The sequence below is a fragment of the Acanthopagrus latus genome, chromosome 8 (genome assembly GCF_904848185.1).
Source record: "Acanthopagrus latus isolate v.2019 chromosome 8, fAcaLat1.1, whole genome shotgun sequence".
NCBI lineage: Eukaryota > Metazoa > Chordata > Actinopteri > Spariformes > Sparidae > Acanthopagrus > Acanthopagrus latus.
The window spans coordinates 9,435,991-9,454,191 of NC_051046.1; the positions used below are offsets into that span (position 1 = coordinate 9,435,991).

The 18,201-nt window shown below is 42.3% G+C and overlaps 2 protein-coding genes across 2 annotated transcripts in view; one reads left to right on the forward strand and one right to left on the reverse strand.

Annotated features, from left to right (window-relative positions):
* fkbp16 (FKBP prolyl isomerase 16) overlaps nt 1-18,201 on the forward strand; it is a 68,212-nt gene that overhangs the window by 5,122 nt on the left and 44,889 nt on the right. The window lies entirely within an intron of this gene.
* The window catches only part of LOC119023920 (RNA polymerase II elongation factor ELL), a 29,285-nt gene continuing 11,084 nt past the window's right edge, over nt 1-18,201 (reverse strand). Inside the window, exons 3-12 of the mRNA XM_037106224.1 lie at nt 14,810-14,937; nt 14,150-14,304; nt 11,558-11,799; nt 10,798-10,922; nt 8,709-8,823; nt 6,461-6,917; nt 5,879-5,942; nt 5,199-5,370; nt 5,050-5,094; nt 1-3,802 (exon numbers count right to left, since the gene is read on the reverse strand). Of these exons, the coding sequence (XP_036962119.1) occupies nt 3,692-3,802; nt 5,050-5,094; nt 5,199-5,370; nt 5,879-5,942; nt 6,461-6,917; nt 8,709-8,823; nt 10,798-10,922; nt 11,558-11,799; nt 14,150-14,304; nt 14,810-14,937 (1,614 nt within the window). The 3' untranslated portion in view covers nt 1-3,691. The remainder of the gene's footprint in view (nt 3,803-5,049; nt 5,095-5,198; nt 5,371-5,878; nt 5,943-6,460; nt 6,918-8,708; nt 8,824-10,797; nt 10,923-11,557; nt 11,800-14,149; nt 14,305-14,809; nt 14,938-18,201) is intronic.

Consider the following 18,201-nt stretch of genomic DNA (forward strand, 5'->3'; position numbering starts at 1 on the left):
AAAAAAAGAAAAAAAAAACTAACTATGCAAAGATGAATCCGTAAAAGACACATAAACACATAAAAAGCAATAAATAAAAGAAATTTGTTCTCCTAGGTAGATTGCAGTCATTTAAAATTGGCAAAAAAATGTTTAATTTCACATTTCCACTGGGGCACAACAAACCAAATTAAAGAGAAATTGTTTGCTGGGCTGGAAATGGAAAACACAATCCAGGACATTCTTTTTAATTCTAACATTAGATGCAGTTGCATTGGTGTCCTGGAAAACCTTTGCACTTAAAATGTTCTGGGGAAAAAAAATGTACTTTGTCATGTCAGTGCTGATACACGTTACACATTTAACAAGGCAAAATCTGAAAAAAATCATGAACAAAGCACTTTGAAAAGTGGCAACAGTGTGAAACTACAGATGTGTAAATACTGCCGGCCCAAGTGTTTTGTTTCTTTCACCAGAATACCAATGATAGTTACAGGGGAATCTGCTCTTGGAATGAAAAAGGCACCTTCAGTAGTTAACTCCTGCAACAGTAGAAAAACATCACAGTTAGCACTTGAGAAGCCCTTTTCACTGAGGGGCTGCTTACCAAAAACACCACAGAGCAACACGAATGGTACAGTTGTCCTCATACTGTGATTAAACTGATATTTAACCAAAGGGAGTTTTTACCCATGATGCAATTTGTTTGATTACAATACTTCTTTAGTGTTCAATTGGAAAAGCCCTTAACTGGAATTACTTCTGGAAATTATTATTACATTGAAGACTGCGAGGTCTAAATCATGTTATTTAGACATTTCCATCCTGTGATCATTAAAAAAAAAAGAAAAATGTCAGTACCTTTCTGATCTGATGAATGGAAAATTCATGTGACACGTAAATAAATTATTCTGTTTAACCGAGCAGGCCGTGTGTTCTTCTCTTTGAATACAACTGAACTCAGATGATTTGCAGATCCAGTACCAGAACAAAGCACGCTGATCCGGCATCAGCAAAACAAAATGCATATTGGCAAAAGGATTCATCGAAGAGATCCAAACAGCCAGAACAATGAAAACATTTGCGTATGTGTACCGGAACTTTGCAGCTTTGATGATATTTGTCTGGGCTTACAATTCTCAATTTTCCCAATAGTCAGTGCTGATAAATATTCCTTTCTTGGAAACGTTCATATGTGCCGAGACAGAGCAACTGTTGCTAATCCTTCAAACATCCCAGAATACCAATTGTAAAAAAAAAAAAAAACACATTTACATTTTACTTATGCAAAAGAGCTGCAGAGTACGTGACAATAAGCCCGGTGAGGATTTGCATTGAGCAATCAAGAGAGGCAAAGCACATTGTTTTGTTTAGATTCTTGCAGTGATTCCTTTGATAGTGGTGCTTGACAGGACCTAGACATTGAATTAAATACCGTTACAGTTCATGATTATCTGAAAGATTATGAGACAACAAATGAAGCTAAAAACAGGGAAAAAAAATGATCAAGACAAAAAATAAGACCAAACACAGATGAGACGACTGTTGCACAACAACTAACCAGTAACTGAACTTTCCTTCGAACTAAAAAGACATTTACAGAAAAAGGTTTGAGAACGCTTTCGAACTGTGCAAGAACATTTCAGAGGAAGGAGTAATCTTGGAAATGTCTAAACATACACCTTAAGGCAAATATTAGCTTCATTCTCCCATAAAGACAACAGTTGTGAGCACAGCTACATTGATGCAGAGGAAAAAAAAAAACTGAGATCTGATCACTACTTCCTACTTCAGGCCCCAGCTAAATTAAAGTGAAAAGAAATTACAGGTTGTGGTTATTCAGATGCACCTGCCTTGGTACAAATAAATCCAGAAAGTCTAGAGTGAGTCTAGCAGCCTCCAGAGGTCGGCCTGCTCCTCACACCCAACTCAACCGAGGCGGTCGGAAGCGAGCGAGCGACCCACAGTGCCATCCTCCCCACGCTTCACACACGGGGCTAAAAACATCACACAGTCCAGTTTATTAAAAGGCATCTCTGTCACATCCAGCAGAATTATATCAACATGTAACACACGCACTGAAGTGAGTTACTGTTTTTGCAACGAAATCCCACCTCAAGACCTCAACCCAAAGAAAAGATCACAGAAAATCTCAATGTTTGGACCTGTCAAGTGTTCCATGAAGCAACTTGTCACCATTTATCTACAGCAAAGTAAATAAAAAAGAGAAGTGTGACAAAGAAAAGGCAGTTCATGGTAGGCTACATGTGGGTGAGATTGACACTAAACGTGCACTAGCACTGTCCTGACCGGCGTTATGGCGCCTGGTAGGAAGGGTGTTGTGGCATTCCAACATTTCTCAGAAATGAAACAGGACGTTAGCGGAAAGCTACCGGGTAAAATTCCTTATGATCAAAGCCCAAAGAAGCTGGTCTTCAGCACAGATTCAGTGGCGCGATGTCAAACAACCCTGACTGTTGTGTTTTAATTGTCACGCCATCTTTGTAGTGATACTTGAGATGAAGCTTTGAAGTAGGGGGTGTCACAATTCTTCACGATTTGATCTGACCTTCGATTTTACGCACATAATTGAATTCAGTTTCAGACTGCTGACTCTTGCTTGTCATCTGTTACTTATTTATTTAATTAGTGATGCAAACTTAAAAACTCCCAGTGGTGCTCCGAGCTCCAGTTTGGGGCCGCTAGCTGCACGGCTAACTGGACTAACTAGCTGACAGCAGTTAGCGGTTACACTACCAATGTGCTGGCCCCTAATTGTTTTCAGTATGAATTCGACAGGTGGCCAGTTCTTGCACGTTGCACCTCTAAAATGTAATAACACTATTTCACAGGTCAGATGAGAACAAAATGATGAGTCACTACTAACTTCTTTAACTGCAAAAAACTGCGCTCAAGTAGGCGAGAACGGAGTGAAAAGAATACTGCCAAATCATCGATCATGATTTTGATTTCGATAATTCAAACTGAACGCTCATTTCAATTGATTCTCCACGTGGTATTGAAATCGTGACACCCGTACTTCTTGAAGGGTCTTAGTCTTGCAGAAATACAGGTTTCGTACGGATGATAAAATGTGTTCGCAGGTGGCCAGCCAGTCATCGTGGCACGACCGTGAACATTCATTAATACTGTGATCAATGAATAACTGATGTGATTGAATGATTTCTGTTAATGTTTGACTTTCTGTCAGCAAACAGCAAAAACACATTTTTCTCTGTGTTAAATATAAAGACTTTAGTAGCATTTATTTTCCCCTACGACTGATTGTACCATCAATTTAATACTTTTTATAAATCAACATCTCTTTTAGTTCTGATAAGATAAAGAATAGAATAGAAATGCAATCAAGCAGGAAGGATCACATCTGTTTTGCATTTCAGAAAAGAAAAAAACCCCACAGATTTGGCTTTCACTTTGTCATCTGACCATTTTACAGCAGAACAAAAAATCCAGCCGTTACAGCGATAACTGCGTCAAAAGCCATAATGTTAAAGGGCAACGTTTGATCACGAGTCGGTGGTCTCAGCCCGCTTTTGAAAAGAATAACCTCGCTCCTCGATTCCACTGACACTCGGAGGAGTAAAGTGAATAGTGTCTCCGCGACTCCAGGACCCGGCTGGGCAGTCTTTGTGTCCGTCAGGAGTCTTTTGGTCCAGTTGTATGACACCCCGCTGAGGGCAGAGGCCAGTTACTAGGAGAGTTCCTGTGCTCGGTCGTAATCTGTGATCAGGCCTTTGATATGCGACAGTTTCTGATGGAGGTACTCGCACCGCTTCTTCTCTTCCCGATAACCGGGAAATTTCTGAAAAGGAAAAAAACAAGAGAGCATCAGTGAGCTGTCAGAAACATCTTCTCCAGTTTTTCAAATCTGATTCAGCAAACCCTCGTAAACTGTACAAATCTAGAAATAGCTCATTTCAACCCGATGAATGCAACTCTTTCATGACAAGCTGCTCATTTGTGAGATATCACCATGGGCAAGTGAACGGACAGGCATTCACTCGATGGACAGTGCAGGTGTTGTGTCAAAGTCTGTTACCCTGCTGATACAAACCAGCGTTTCAAAACCTGCATTCTTTCTACCAGATCAGTAAGTAACGAAACTTGCCTATTATTAATACAAACAGGTGCTGAACGCCGCCTTTTCATCGCACTGAGATCACAATTTCCTGGTCAAATTGGGATTCTTACAGTTGTTTTTCCACTTCGGACTATAGCCGTAGCCATGTTGCTAAATGCTATCTGTCAACAGCAGTGCCAAAAGTGATCACAACGATAATATACCTTGTTATGATTATGATCTATCCCTTGGAGACGGCCCTCTGCTGCTCTTCCTAAGTTTCTTGCACTTTTCCCCAGTTAAATGATTTTTTGTTGTTTCTCCACATTTGAATCGAGTGCTGTAAAGATTGTAAAGCCCTTGAGGCAAATTGTGGCTTATAATATTATAATATTGGGCTATATAAATACAAGTTGACTTAACTTGACAGCCATGCCATAAAATAAAGGACTGGTTGCCCTGAAGTCGGATAGCAGATGTTGCGCTGAAGCATAATAATCCCTGACTAACATGGGAGGTTGTCCAGGAAGACATGACATGATAAATTTGATTGCAGGTGATGTAAAACTGCTTTAACAGATGATTTTCCCCCTGGACGGCAAACACGCATATAAAACTTGGCTGACGCAGAATTTTCCGAGCAACTGCTGAACTGTATAAATCGTTATGCCAAATTACTCGTGGCAATAACATCGAAAAAGGGGAAGCTGTCCAATCTCTCAGCGAATTTGCAAGCCAAGGTGCACATCACACTGATAAGGTGGACAGAACATTAACATGACAGAGAGTTTTACTTTGTTTGTTGAAGGTTTAGTTGATTTCAGTTAAATATTTAGGCCTGTTATAAGCAAGAAGGCCTCTTTTAAATGTGCAAATCCTCTTGAAGTCCTTGCATGTGCCATCTGATAGTGAATATGTTCTTGCATGAGGCCCAGTGTATCGTGCTACAAGTGATACATGAAATGAGGTCAACTTTAAATAATCCTTACTTTCTTATATTTCCGGTACTTTTGTAGTATTTGGTCCTCCATAAGCTGAAAAGATCACAAAAAGGGAAAAACAGTGTTAGGATGGGTCTGATCTGTTCACTGTTTCAGTAGAATCGGAGCAGCTGAAGGCTCCTGGATCAGAGCAGTACCTTGTACTCTTGTGTTCCCGGTGAGAGGGTGTTGATCTTTGAGCCCAACTGAACAAACATCTCTGTGATGGCCCCGATCCGGTCATGAAGAGCTCTGTATTCATCGTACTCGGCACAGAAGTCATCCTTGTACTGTTGACGCTGCTCCAGTGCCATTATGGTGCTGTATTTTCTGAGAAGATAAAAAAAAAAAAAAAACAAGAAACCAAATGTTTTGAAGGCTGATATTTGAAAGAAGAAAGTGATCTCTTGAAAGCTAAGTTGTTTTTTCCCATCATTCCAGCAGATGGCGCTGCAGAACAGTGGTGTGAGACACCTGACACGTCACTGATTTAAAAGCGTGATGTGTTGACCAGATGTATAAATGTAAGCCGTTCTCAGTGAAAGCTGTGTGACAGCTCATTTACACATGTGTTTTACTTCCCTCTATTTATGTGAATGTTTTGAAGCTGAACGTAACCCTTCTGGGACCAGTCGGTTTTCTTTTCTTCTCTGTAACACTGGGTTAGACGATGTAACCTAAACCCCCTCAGTGGCGGATGACATCAACAGCGACTTATGTGGACCCACTGATGTTGTGACAATTACTTGGACTTCTCTTTCGAATCACAAATCCCCTCTGAATCTGGGATTATAAAACATACAGCACAGTCAGGGTACGCAGTGTGTGTTTGTCTTACATTAAATAGTCAGGAAGTTCCTCTGCTGAGGTTCGATTGACAGGTGTTTTCTCTCCCTCATGGGCTGCAGATAGGAAAAACACACACACGCAGTGAAGAAAAAAAGGTTAAAGCAATCCACCAATGCAAATGCGATAATGTGCCCATCATATCAAGGCTGATGGAATCATTTATCGCTGCCTCCGATAACAGATCTGGTCCAAGGCAAGCAGTCACGTCAGCAGCTCAGAGTGGGAGGCAATGCTGCCTGCTGACTCGCTCGACCGTAGGTCACCCAGCTGTTTCGCAGTCAATCATCAACAGACTGGAGCGAGGAGTGAGGACTGCAGCGCTGAGGCAAAGTGTTGCAGTCCTAACAACACTCACTGCTCTTTGAAAATGAAAATACATGAATGCCTCTTTGTGGGCTTCCAGCAGCAACTATTATTACATTGTTTGAGTTATACTTTTCTAAATAAAAGAGGATAAATGTCCTGGCTGGAACAAATGAACCAAAACAGATTCATGACAACGCAATTGGATACATGAAGTGTGACGAAACCTTAGAGAGACGACAGTTTAACGGTTTTATGGCATTTTTACCTTTAAGATTTTCTTGGTTCTGCTTCAGGTCCGGACTGGTCTCAATCCAGTCCGGTTTTATGCGCTCTCGTTCCTTGTCTTTGTGCTTTTTGGACCTCTTCTTTTTGTGTTGGCCGTTGGCGAACTGCTGGTCAGTGCAAATGGATGTGTCGGTGTGTGGGAGCTTGGAGCTGGGTGGAGTAGGGGCTGGCTCCGTCCTCTCCACTTTAGGAGTAGTAGAAGTCCCGCTGAGTTTATGCGGCGAGTACAGGCGATTTGGACTCCCCTGGTGATGATTGTTGGTTTTGTCGAACTCCAGTTTGATCTGCACGCCGGAGTTTCCATGACCGGTGGAGCTACGAGTCCCATTAGTGCTGTAGTCTCCGTGAGAGGGCGACTGCAGAGGCAAACACTGGTCTAATAGTCTTTGTTTTTTGGGGGTCTGAACGTTGGATGGGTCTGAGGGCAATGGGCGTTTCTAGGATGGAAACAAAGAACATAGTAAATTATTTGCTTTAACTCACATATATGACATATTAAAGTTCTAGGAGCTGTGCCAAAGTGCCTGTAGCATGAGCACAAGTATTTACTCTAAAGGGGTAGCTTGGCATTTTTGGAAAATATGTTATTTGCTGCAAGTTAGATTCTCCATTCTCATATCTGCACAGTAAATATGAAGCTATCACCAGCAGCTGTTTAACTTAGCTTAGCATAAACACGGGAATCAAAAAGCTGCAGCTAGCTTTCCTCTGTGCACCGCTAACAACAGCTCACATATTGACATGTTTTATCTAGTTTGTATAATCCAAGGTTTTAAAAATGTATTATGTTTTATTTTTTTCTGTAGGAGCTCTCATTATCTCCACTAAGGAGGTCATGTTTTCACCCAGTTTGTTTGTTTGTCGGCAGGATTACACAAAATCTACTAGACAGATCTACACGAAACTTGGATGGAGGATGGGTAGCAGCCCAGAATAGACCCCCTTAACATTTGGTGTTGATCCGGATAAACAGACAGATTCACTAATCTTTTTTCAATTTCTTTAACATTGCAATATTTGACATTTATTGGTTTTCTCAGGGAATAATGCATGAGGTTTTTATGTGGCTGGTATCTATGAGTGCGTACAAAATGGAACTTTTGGGCCTTGGTTTGGGTTTGTACTCTACTGAGTTCAAGTTACTAATTGTTTTTCATAATCTGAGCATGTGGGGATCTCCGGGCACCACTTAATTAGATGCAATATCGACACAGAGGAATATGATGCAATGCTAAAACGATAATCAATGCATCCTGATGTATTAAAATTTTCACTATTTACTTTTTACTATGGGCGGCTGTAGCTCAGCGGGTAGAGCAGGTCGACTAGTGATCGGAAGGTCACTGGTTCAAATCCCAGCTCCGGGCAGGGCTGAGCTGCATGTCGAAGTGTCCTTGAGCGAGATACTGAACCCCACATTGCCCCGCAACCCCATGGAAAGGGATAAGCGGTTCGGACAATGACATGACATGACTTTTTACTATTTCTGATGACCATAATTAAAATAAAAAATATTAATATAATTCTATTTTCTTTGCTTTTTTTCTCTCCACCAAAACTGAAGAAGAGGCTGAGCTACAACATGAACACGACGCACATGTTTATTTAATCATAGCCAGGTCTTATGACATTTACACAGGAAATCATAATGTCTTCTCTTCATCAAGACATAATCTTTCAAGAGAGAATCACAATGCTTGTCTTAAAATGCAATAAAAACACAACTGGTGTGTGTATTTGGCCCATGGCTGACCCTAAAGTTTAAGTTTTGGCCCAAGGGAAAAAAAGTCAAGTCAAAACAGTAAAGATTTTACTACCAGTTATGTGCCAGAGGATTTCTTGACAGGGACCAGTACATTTATCTCTCTCTGTTAGTTGTTGACAACTTTAGAGTCAGTGTGCCATGAAACCTTTCAAACCAACCTAACCAGCTCCAGCTACTGTAAACCGTAAATACTGGCGAATCTTATTCACTGCACAAGTTATTAGAGTGTTGTCCATCTTTTTAATTTGACCCTCAGTAAGAGTATGAATAAGCATTTTCCCAAACTTTTCCGAACTTCATTCCTTTCCTTTAATCAAGTATATACTCAGAAGCGACTCACTGTTACTACCAAACGTACAGCAGTCATATCATAATTCCAGTAAAGAGGACATACCCTGTCTGTCCTTATTCTGAAGAAGGAGGAAGTAGAGGAAAAAAGAATTCCCTGAAGATGAATAATTACCGTGGAGAGATTCTTGGCAGGACTGAGTTGTGAAGGAGAGTCCCCGGGAGTTTTGTGGAATGAATGGTTGGACTGGGGACTCTTCAACTGGCTACTGTGGATTGGCTGAAGTTTCCTGCAAGAAAAGATGGGAGAACACACGGCACCTTCAGTTGGACAGTAACTGCGAGGTAAATGGCCCGAAAAAGCTGAACAGGAAGAGGCAGTACGTAGCTCATAAAAAGCGTTCAGCGGCAGATTTATGAGAAAGTGGAGGAGCAATTATCATTTATTATGACACGCGGGGAGAAAAGACGGCGACGGCGGCAGAGGAAATAATCACTGACATTACAAAACTGTCAGTCTTTTTTTTTTTTTTTTCTTACTTCGATCAAAGCTTTCTGCATGTTTACGTGGAACTTTTTGTGTCTCTGGTGATGCAGTCGACAGGAGGCAACCGCAAAGACTAAACAGAGTCCAGTGAGCAGAACAATAGCAGCAGATTTCACCTCCTGTAGGACCAAACCCTCTTCTCTGTTAATCTGCTTCCTACAGCTCCTTCCTCAAACAGACGCCACAACAAGTCACACCCCCCCAAGAGGATTCATGAAACCCTCTTGAATCACATGGTCGGTGTTCTTGCAGTTCAGATGCATTAAACAACTAATATTTTAATGACAGTAAATAAGAAGGACCTACTCCGAGAAATGAATCAACCAGAGGAAACAAATCTGGGAGTTTGCGGTGTTTACGGGCTATCACAGTTTTATCACACTTGGCAAACAAGTTGATGAATACAATTGTGAGCTTTTTACACTTAGCAGGGGTGGTGAACAGAGGGGGGTTGTGCAATCAGCCAACATGACTTGCGCTTTTTCCAAAAATGCTCATGAAGCACATGGCCCGCATGTTTACTGGCAGGCAGAGAACGTACGGGGTGGGGGGGAAGCCCCCCCTGAAAAAGCTCAGCCTTGCTCTTCCATGCTAATGCCATTTGGCAACTCAGCGCATGGAATATTTTCCTCTTCTTTGATGTGTCCATTAAGGGGATTCATCAGTGCGGAGAAATAGTCATTTAGAAGCGCCCCTTTTCAGTGTGATCACAGCAGACTTCTGCATTAATTCAGTGGCCTTTCTGTATCAACGCCAGCACTGTCAAAAGGCATCCATCCCCTAGTCTTTCCTACATTATCTACGTAGAAACGGGCCGCTTAAGGTCTGAAAGAACTTTAAAGCCACAGTTTGACAATTGGGGAAATGTGCTGTTTGCTTTTCTGCGTTGATGGAGATGAAAAGATGAATTCCAGTCTCACGTTTGTACGGATATAGAGCTACAGCCTGAGGATGATTAGCTTATCTTAGCTTAGTTTGGAGCAAAAGACTGAATTCAAGGGGAACAGCAAGCTGACTCTGTCCAAAGGTAACAAATACCTCTGCCAATACCTCTAAAATTTGGTTCTTTGAGAGGATTTGACATTAATTAGTGATCTGTAGAGGTGCTAGTAGGTGGATTACCTGTAACTGTCTCCAGTCTTTACTGCTAAACTAAGCTCACTGGCTCCTGATGAGAGCTCATTGTTTTAATAAAGCAAATGATATTTTTTGATAATGTCAATTGTGTATACTAAATGCAGCTACACTGAGCCCAATAACAGTTTCCCTAAGGGGACAATAAAGTTCATTGCATATTGAATCCCATTGTATGGCATCGTATGGTATGGCATGGCTTTGTAATTCAGTTACTGGTGTTGTTGTGTGTGACTTGGATGTTTTAACTTATTATCTGTCGATTCTGAACACCAAAGTCACACAGTTACACAAAGTTACTGCTGGAGGCAACAGTGTAGCAGCACCTCCGTGTTCTACGAGGTAAAATTACTGTTATTTTCAGTGGACACTGGTAGCTTTGAAAAGAATCGGATAACGGCTGTTTCCTCTTAAGCAAAACAATCTACACATCTAAGCCCCTCAATGGCTAAATCAAGCACCTTTAGTCAACATACTTCGATGGGCGCATTTGCCGCCAAGGATCATGCTGCTGTCATTGCGGCTTGTTTTCTGAGACTGAGCCCTGGTTTAAAAATACCGTTATTTTTGCTTTAACACCCACCTGATCAGGAGCCTATGGATGAGTTGCTTCTCCTCTTCTAGATATCCTGGCCAGTCTCTCTGCACGTGTCTGTAGAGCTCATCCTTCAGAGAGTAACTGTGGTCTTTAGGGTTTAGTTTACCAACCTGAAAAACAGACAGCTCCTAATGTGAATAAATCAACAGACGGGACAGATTATAACAGGAAAACAGGCCAGCGGGGGTTATAAAAGCACTGAACTGTGTCAACCTGCCGTGCCATAACTCCACCTCATATTTAAATAAAACAGGACCTTTCCTCGGTGGACCTGTATTGTTTCTGTGGTAAACAGTTTAAACCCTGCCCTTATACTACTTAATCCTGCTGATACAAATCGAGGCAAACCAGCCACTTTCAATTCTGAAAGTAGTCAGAGCCCAGCTGGAGACACCCCACCCCTCTCCTGTCAAAACACAATCTTCTCCTCCAAAGATAATTAAAGCACAGCCCTAATTACAGCTACCAGCAGCGGCACAGGCTCCACTTGACGACTACAGTGGGACATTCAAACATTGTGAACACAGGAAATAAGCCTGAAATAAACTTACTGACAGCCCCTTTTCCAGAGCTCAGTGTTGAAGCTGTGCAGCAGCCGTCTGTTCATTAGTGTCATTAGCAAACGAGTTGGGGAATAATATATGTTTAAATCCTCTAAAAATCAGCCGAAACATTCACTTTGTTTGTATTTTCTCCTCCATGTTGCATCTTTCACCATCAGTCAACAATGTGCCAGATGTCTTACCTCATCCAACACTGAGGTCAAGTCAGCCTTGTCCTTTGGACTGGCCCGCTCCCTCTCCAACCACAGTAGCAGCTCGGGTTTCCTGTAGGGCTTTAAGGCCAGTAGATGAATGATGCGATCCCTCAAAGGCCGGTGAGCCACAGGGCTGGCAACCAGGCTCCTCTTGTTGCTGGGGGAGTGCTTGTGGCTGCTATCTGAGCCTGATACCGGAGCCTGCTTCCTTTGGACCTTCACGTACTTACCTGAGATCAAAACAAAGGGACACACAGCAGGAGTCTCAATGTGACGTTTCCTCAGTCATTTGAATCGAAAAGTTATCACAACAGAAAATCTCAACCTGTGTCTGAATGGCCACACAATCGCACAAAACTAGAGGGCAGCGAGGAGATTACAACTGATCTGATAAGAGTGTTCACATACATTGACAGTATCGTGTAATAGCACAGCCAACGTATCATCCCTAATCCAGTCCTCGGGCCAGTTATACAAATCACACCCTAAATTTGAAAGAGACCTCTGCACACAAGAGACAACCTCGTGCATTTGATCTTCATTATCTCTCCATTGTCATGCAATCTGCTTTATGCACGCTCAAACGATACCGAATGTGCAGTACATTCAGCCCAATCTGAAAAGGCGATTTACACACATAAAATCCTAAAAAAAGTGGAAAACAGTGAAAGGGGGGTTTGAGAAGGAGGTTCAACCTACTGCTGAGTAAACAGAGGAGCATGGAAACTGAAGTGACTAACACAGAGAGGCCTTTTCTGCCTGTTGCAGTACTAATTCAGTTGGACCCGGTCAGGCAGTGCTTATAGATATCTGCAGACCGTAATCTCATTACAACATTAAGCCATACTTTGGAGGTTTCTATGGGTCAAAGGCTAACGGTGCCTCCAAAGGGACGACAAGGTAGAAGTATCATGTGCTTTCAGTGATAGAGTTCAAACTGAAGATATTTACAAGTTCTATAGTTTAGAAATATGTTCTAATAATAATAATAATAATAATAGTAACATTCACAGCAGCATTCCTTGTAAGATCCAATTGGAGTCACTTTAAATCTACCGTGCAAAACACAACATTCGTGCAGTAACTTGTTAGAAACAATTACCTTAAACCATGCCATGAGGATTTTAGGCAAATTTCCTCCTCGCACTGAAACAACCTGCACTGCAACTTTTCAGACAAGCAGCGACTAGACGCGTTGTTTGACGGTAATAAATTTAAAGAAAGCTCGAGGGAAGTTTTCAAGGCTCACATGCCAGTTTCCTCCATAACGACAGTGATGTATCAGTGCGGATAAGTGATGTGCTTTTACAGTGTTGTGGGTGTTTTTATGAGCAATGACCAGACTCTAAACATAAACTTAACCTGCAAAAGTGTATCATTTACAGAGCAAAGTCATTATAAATGCTCAAGAGGGCGAATCATGACTTGGAAACGTATTGAATTTATTTTAAAAAATGCTTTCCACTGCCTTATTCGTCAGTGTCTTCTTCTGCCTGAACTTTAATTCATACAGTATTATGTGAACTCTGGACATTTCTTTTACTCTGAAACCTGCAATTGGGAGTTTGTATATGGACATTCTTTCTGATGAGTGTAGCATTACTGTACCATAAAAAGACAGTCGGTCACCACTAAACAGCTGTGTGCTCTCCACTGCATATGGCTCATACGTTGATCCATAACTCATATATTTTTTCTCTTTCTGGTCTCCACAGGAGGAGAAGTAAAGTTATGAGATATATTCTGTAACTGCATGTTTCTAACAAGAATCTCTTTATTAGACACATACTTGCTCTCAGAGAGACTTTTATCTGCAGCGAGGCATGACACATAATGTTTAGTAAGCCAGTTCGAATGACTGGCTTCCACAGCAATTACCCTAAATATCACGTTGTAGCCTTCATCTTCACAGTGCCTTCCCCATTCATAAAACATAATCTAGCACAAGCAGTTAAATTCACACAGGTCCTCCTGATGTCACAAGGCCTCGAGGCTAGATCATTTATAAAGTTGAAGCGCGGTCAATTTAGTCGACAATTACTATAAAGCCATGACAGAGAGGCAGTGACTAAGAAAATTAATTGCAAGAAGGGAGATCCTTCATATCGGGCCCAGATCACTCCAGGTTAAGAGTGACCTCTTCTTCAGATGATGTGTTTTATCAAATGGAAATAAATTAAATTCCAGTTAGTGTAATTACATTTTAGGCAAAACTTCATCAGCATGAGACTTGTTAGCACATACTTCTGGCAAACTCAATCACATTAATGGTGCTGGCAGGCGAGTTGGCACTCTGCCTGAGCAATCTGGTCAAAATGAAAGGGAAAATTACAAGAAAGAGCGGCATCCCTCTCACATGAATAATTGCAACGCAGCACTTTGATCAATTATGTGATAACTTCCACACCATATGGCAATTATCAGCAGGATGAAATGGTGAGAAGCGCCAGTTTAGAAGCTTTCCGGGAACATGAAAACTCTCCGGTTATCTGTCCTTGATCCCTACGTGCTTGAATGCTGCCACGACGCAGGCTGGAAGATACAACAGAATGTGGATACAGCTATTAGGCAAAGGCTTACTTGGCCCCGGCTTGATCTCAATCGCTGAGCGGCTCCAGATGTCCTTCTCCACCTGAGACATGCGCTCCCGGGTCGTCTGGTACGAGTCATCCGTCGCACAAACTGTGATCTTGTCCTGAATGCTGCCCTGGCCCTCCAGGTGATCCCTGCCCTCCCTTTGAGAAAGCGAGACAAGAAGAGAGAGAAGATTTGAGGGTTTAAGCTTACAAATTCTCTGGCTCGGCTCAATTAACTGGCAGTCTGTCAAACACAAGTATTACAGATTCTTGCTGAAATACAAACTGGGTTCTTTGACTTGTCCGCATGCATTTCCACTCCTGCATTAAGTGGCATCAGTTTTAAAGACTAAAAGACTGAAGTACAAGTAAAGCAGCTCTAATCTAAAGCTTTAATCAACGCTTTGACCCCGCATAACCCCAAACACTACCTCTCTGTTCTCCCTTATTACTAGTCACACCTTCGAGGTCAGTTGCGTCACGACGGCCTTTGGGGGTTATTGTCGTCTTGTTTGAAGGCAGCCTGACAGTCGTACCGACTGTTGTTGTAGGACTGAAGAGAGAGGCCACTGTCTGGTAAGGCCCCGCGGACTCACTCTGACACTAAATTTACTACCAATTCATTTTGCGGTCGACTGCGGAAAGAGTTATGTGCGCTGCTTACCCTGAGACATACTGGTGAATGCAGTCGAAGCTGGACTGAGGTTTGTCTTTGCTGTCGCTCGACAGGTAGAACGTGAAGACTCTGAATCCATCAGGGGATTCGGGGGTCGGCGCCGGGATCTTTACGTACTGCAGAGACAGACATCAAACAAAAAACAATCAGTATCAAATCATTCAAAAACATTTATTTATAACAAAAGGTACAAATCACTGACTCATGATTGACTGAACAATGGCTCGTGATGGTTGAATGCACGAATTAATGGAGGATCCACCAAGATTTCCTGTCATCTGATATGCCCCAGGTTCACTGAATTTTGGTTACATAAAAGTGTTATGTGTTGTGCGAGCTCGGAGAGACGCCGTCCTGACCAGAGGCCACTGTGCAAGACGGCGCTTCAACACTGGTAAGCCTGAAATCACTGGATATTTTTAGCAAGACATCGGGACATTTTCCGGTCGTGTTTGTGGGCAACAGGACCAGGTAAGCCGAAAAAACATTATCTTTCTAAAACTCCAACCGAGTGATTTTCATGCCGAAAACCTAATCAGACCTGAAGCACAGCGTAGTCAACATACAGCTGAAAATAAAGAAACGTTTCTTCTGGCGACGGGGTTGTTCAGAGATGAAAAGTGAACACATGGGTCTGAAAGTTGAAGATTCATGTGAGTGGAATTGTTTATGAATCAAGTAATTTTGGTAGTAAATCAATCAGTGATATATTAGGTGTGAACTAATCACATAAAGTCATAGTAAGTTGATCTATTGTTAGTGTTTGCAACAGATTTTCAGGTAATTAAAAAGCCAAGTTTATTTTGAGCTTTTCACAGTTACAGTGTTCTGCAGCACACTCCGACATGAGCGACATGGGAGCTGTTGCTTGTGTGTAACTGCTAGCATTACTAATTTGAGTGGTGAGTTATGCAATAAGCAGTTTTATCTCTCCCAGATGCAGCCTGATCAGATTTAATATAATCTGAAAGTGGAAAAACACAGGATAAAGTAAAACAACAAAAGCAGCTTTTTTCTTTCTTTCTTTTTTTTTTTTTTTTATCGAAAGAGACTGGAGCAATCTGTGAGTCGCTGTTTTTTGTGACCTAAATAATCTCCCACTTGGGCCAATCACAGAGGCCACACGGCACCTCCCAGGTCAGGGATGATGACCTGCAGTCAGTGATGGGAGGAGCCTGTCTGAAAGGCAAAACACAACAATAGTACAGCGGACAGCTTTCTCACTTAGACGATAACCTCTTCTGTCACAGACTGTCCACGCGGCACACAAGCCAGCGGGGTGAGGTCCATCTCTGTCAGAAAAAAAAAAACCTGTTACATAAAATGACCCAAAAACCCACTTCCTCTAAGAGGACAGTTCAGCGTAGAAAGTCATTAACCAACAGGTAATATGACCTTTAAAACACATTTGGCAGAGACGCACTTCTGCACCGCCTGCAGCTGTGTTTCAGCCTGAAAACGGCCAGTTTAGTGCTTTTGTTGATTGAATGTCCCAGATTCAACAGGAGCCAGATGATTACCAACCATCCTTCACAGGCATGAATACAGGCTTACTGATGAGTTGAACTCAATGTGAGATGGCTGCAGCGGCTCAAATATTTCCTCTCCTTCGCCTCTTTTTTTTTTTTTTTTGCAGCAGACCTCGCGGTACCACCTCGGGCCAAAGCACACAGGCGCTTTTCTAACTGCGGGTCTCAAGAAAAACAAACGTCAGTCAGCTGGACTTGAAGCCGCCTCTTTAGTTATCAGTCGCAAGTGATTGATTATAAGCTGACTGGCTGTGAGCACAGTGTCCCTGGCAGATGTGGCAGGCAGGACTATAGCTGTCACAAATGCCCAGTCATGCAGCAAAGCCATAAGCAGTTTTTTTTTTTTTTTTCATAGCACGGAGCCAATGAACAGCTCCTCTCCTCGACACCCCTCCTCCTCTTCTTCTAAAACCCAACGCATGCCATTCACCCTACCCCCATCAGCCTCCAGCTTTCCCTCATGTGCACAAGCCCACCCATGTCAACACAAAAAACGCAAAGCAGCCTACAAGGCCACGGACACTTGAGACACACAGCTGACCATTAATTCTGACCTATTTATGTCTGACCGTTCACATGAAGTGGTAAAGCGCAGCCCCGCATATGTCCGCTGTGGATTTTTTTCTATTTTACGCTAATTAAGGACGATCAACCGAAAAAGCATCAAAGTGAGCGGGGGACAAGAGGCGAGCTGTGTCCTCAGGACCTATTACTTAAAGAGAGTAAAGTAGTAGCCGCCTCGACCAAAATTAGAAGCAACAAGTCACTTAAACCGGGTCATTGAAGTAGAGAAAGCATCCAGAAAAACTGCGCTAGATTTGTTTTTTTGTTTTTTTTACAATAAGAGCACTGCGCAACAAAAGACGGCTCGAGATAAGATGAGAGCGCACATTTACACACATTTAGCATCGCAATAGTGCCACCACGTCGTCTCTTTCAGTCGATGGCAGCAGCATGAGCCCCCTCCAGCCATGCATTAGATTTGCCTGTCACCCCCATCCATGCCACCGTGCACACTTCACATTCTAATTCTAATCAATGTCACTCAGGTCAGACTGTTCAGGGGTTGCCCCCGTTTTATTCACAGCTTCCTTCTCAAGCTTCATAACCATATGTCATTTAACCCATTAGTTCCCAGTTTCTGACTCGTAAAGCAGAGGCCTGTCTGGACTTAACCCTGTATGTGCAGCACGAAACAAAAAAACGTCAAGACGGTGCTCATCTGTTTTTTAGAGTTAGTTGAAGGGGCTCTGTGTAACAATTTGTTGCAATTTATTTGCATGAATCACTTTTTTATTGGCTAAATTAGAGCAGGTTGTAGCGTGACATGAAATATGAGAACTTCCCTGTCTCTATAATGAAGTCTGTGGACAGTTCGTTTAAGTTGTTTAATGCTGTTGGACTGTGGATTTCTTTGTGAGGGACTGTTTCACTCTGGTCACGACAAATACAGTCCGGAATCTAGCCAGAGTCGTCCCTAACTAACTAATGCCAATTGTAGCTGCCGTTAGCTAGTTAGCTCAGTTAGCCATGCTGCTAGTGGTTCAAGCTGAGATCGCGGAGCAACGGGGAGGTTTTTACATCGCTAGCACGGGAGCATATTGCAACAATCAATATATTGTTATTATGTGGTCTCCACTGGTTTGGTGGTGGTGGAACACTGAGGACAGGGTGCTTTTCATGTGACACGCTCTCCCTGCTCTGCTGTTATTACTGCCTATGCTTTCTATCTTAAGCACTTCTGGAAACAACATGTTGACAACTGTGTTACCTGGTCAGATGAACACATTTTCTACTGCATACCAAAGACAAGACGAACCAACTCGACAACTTTGCTGCAGTCTGAACAAC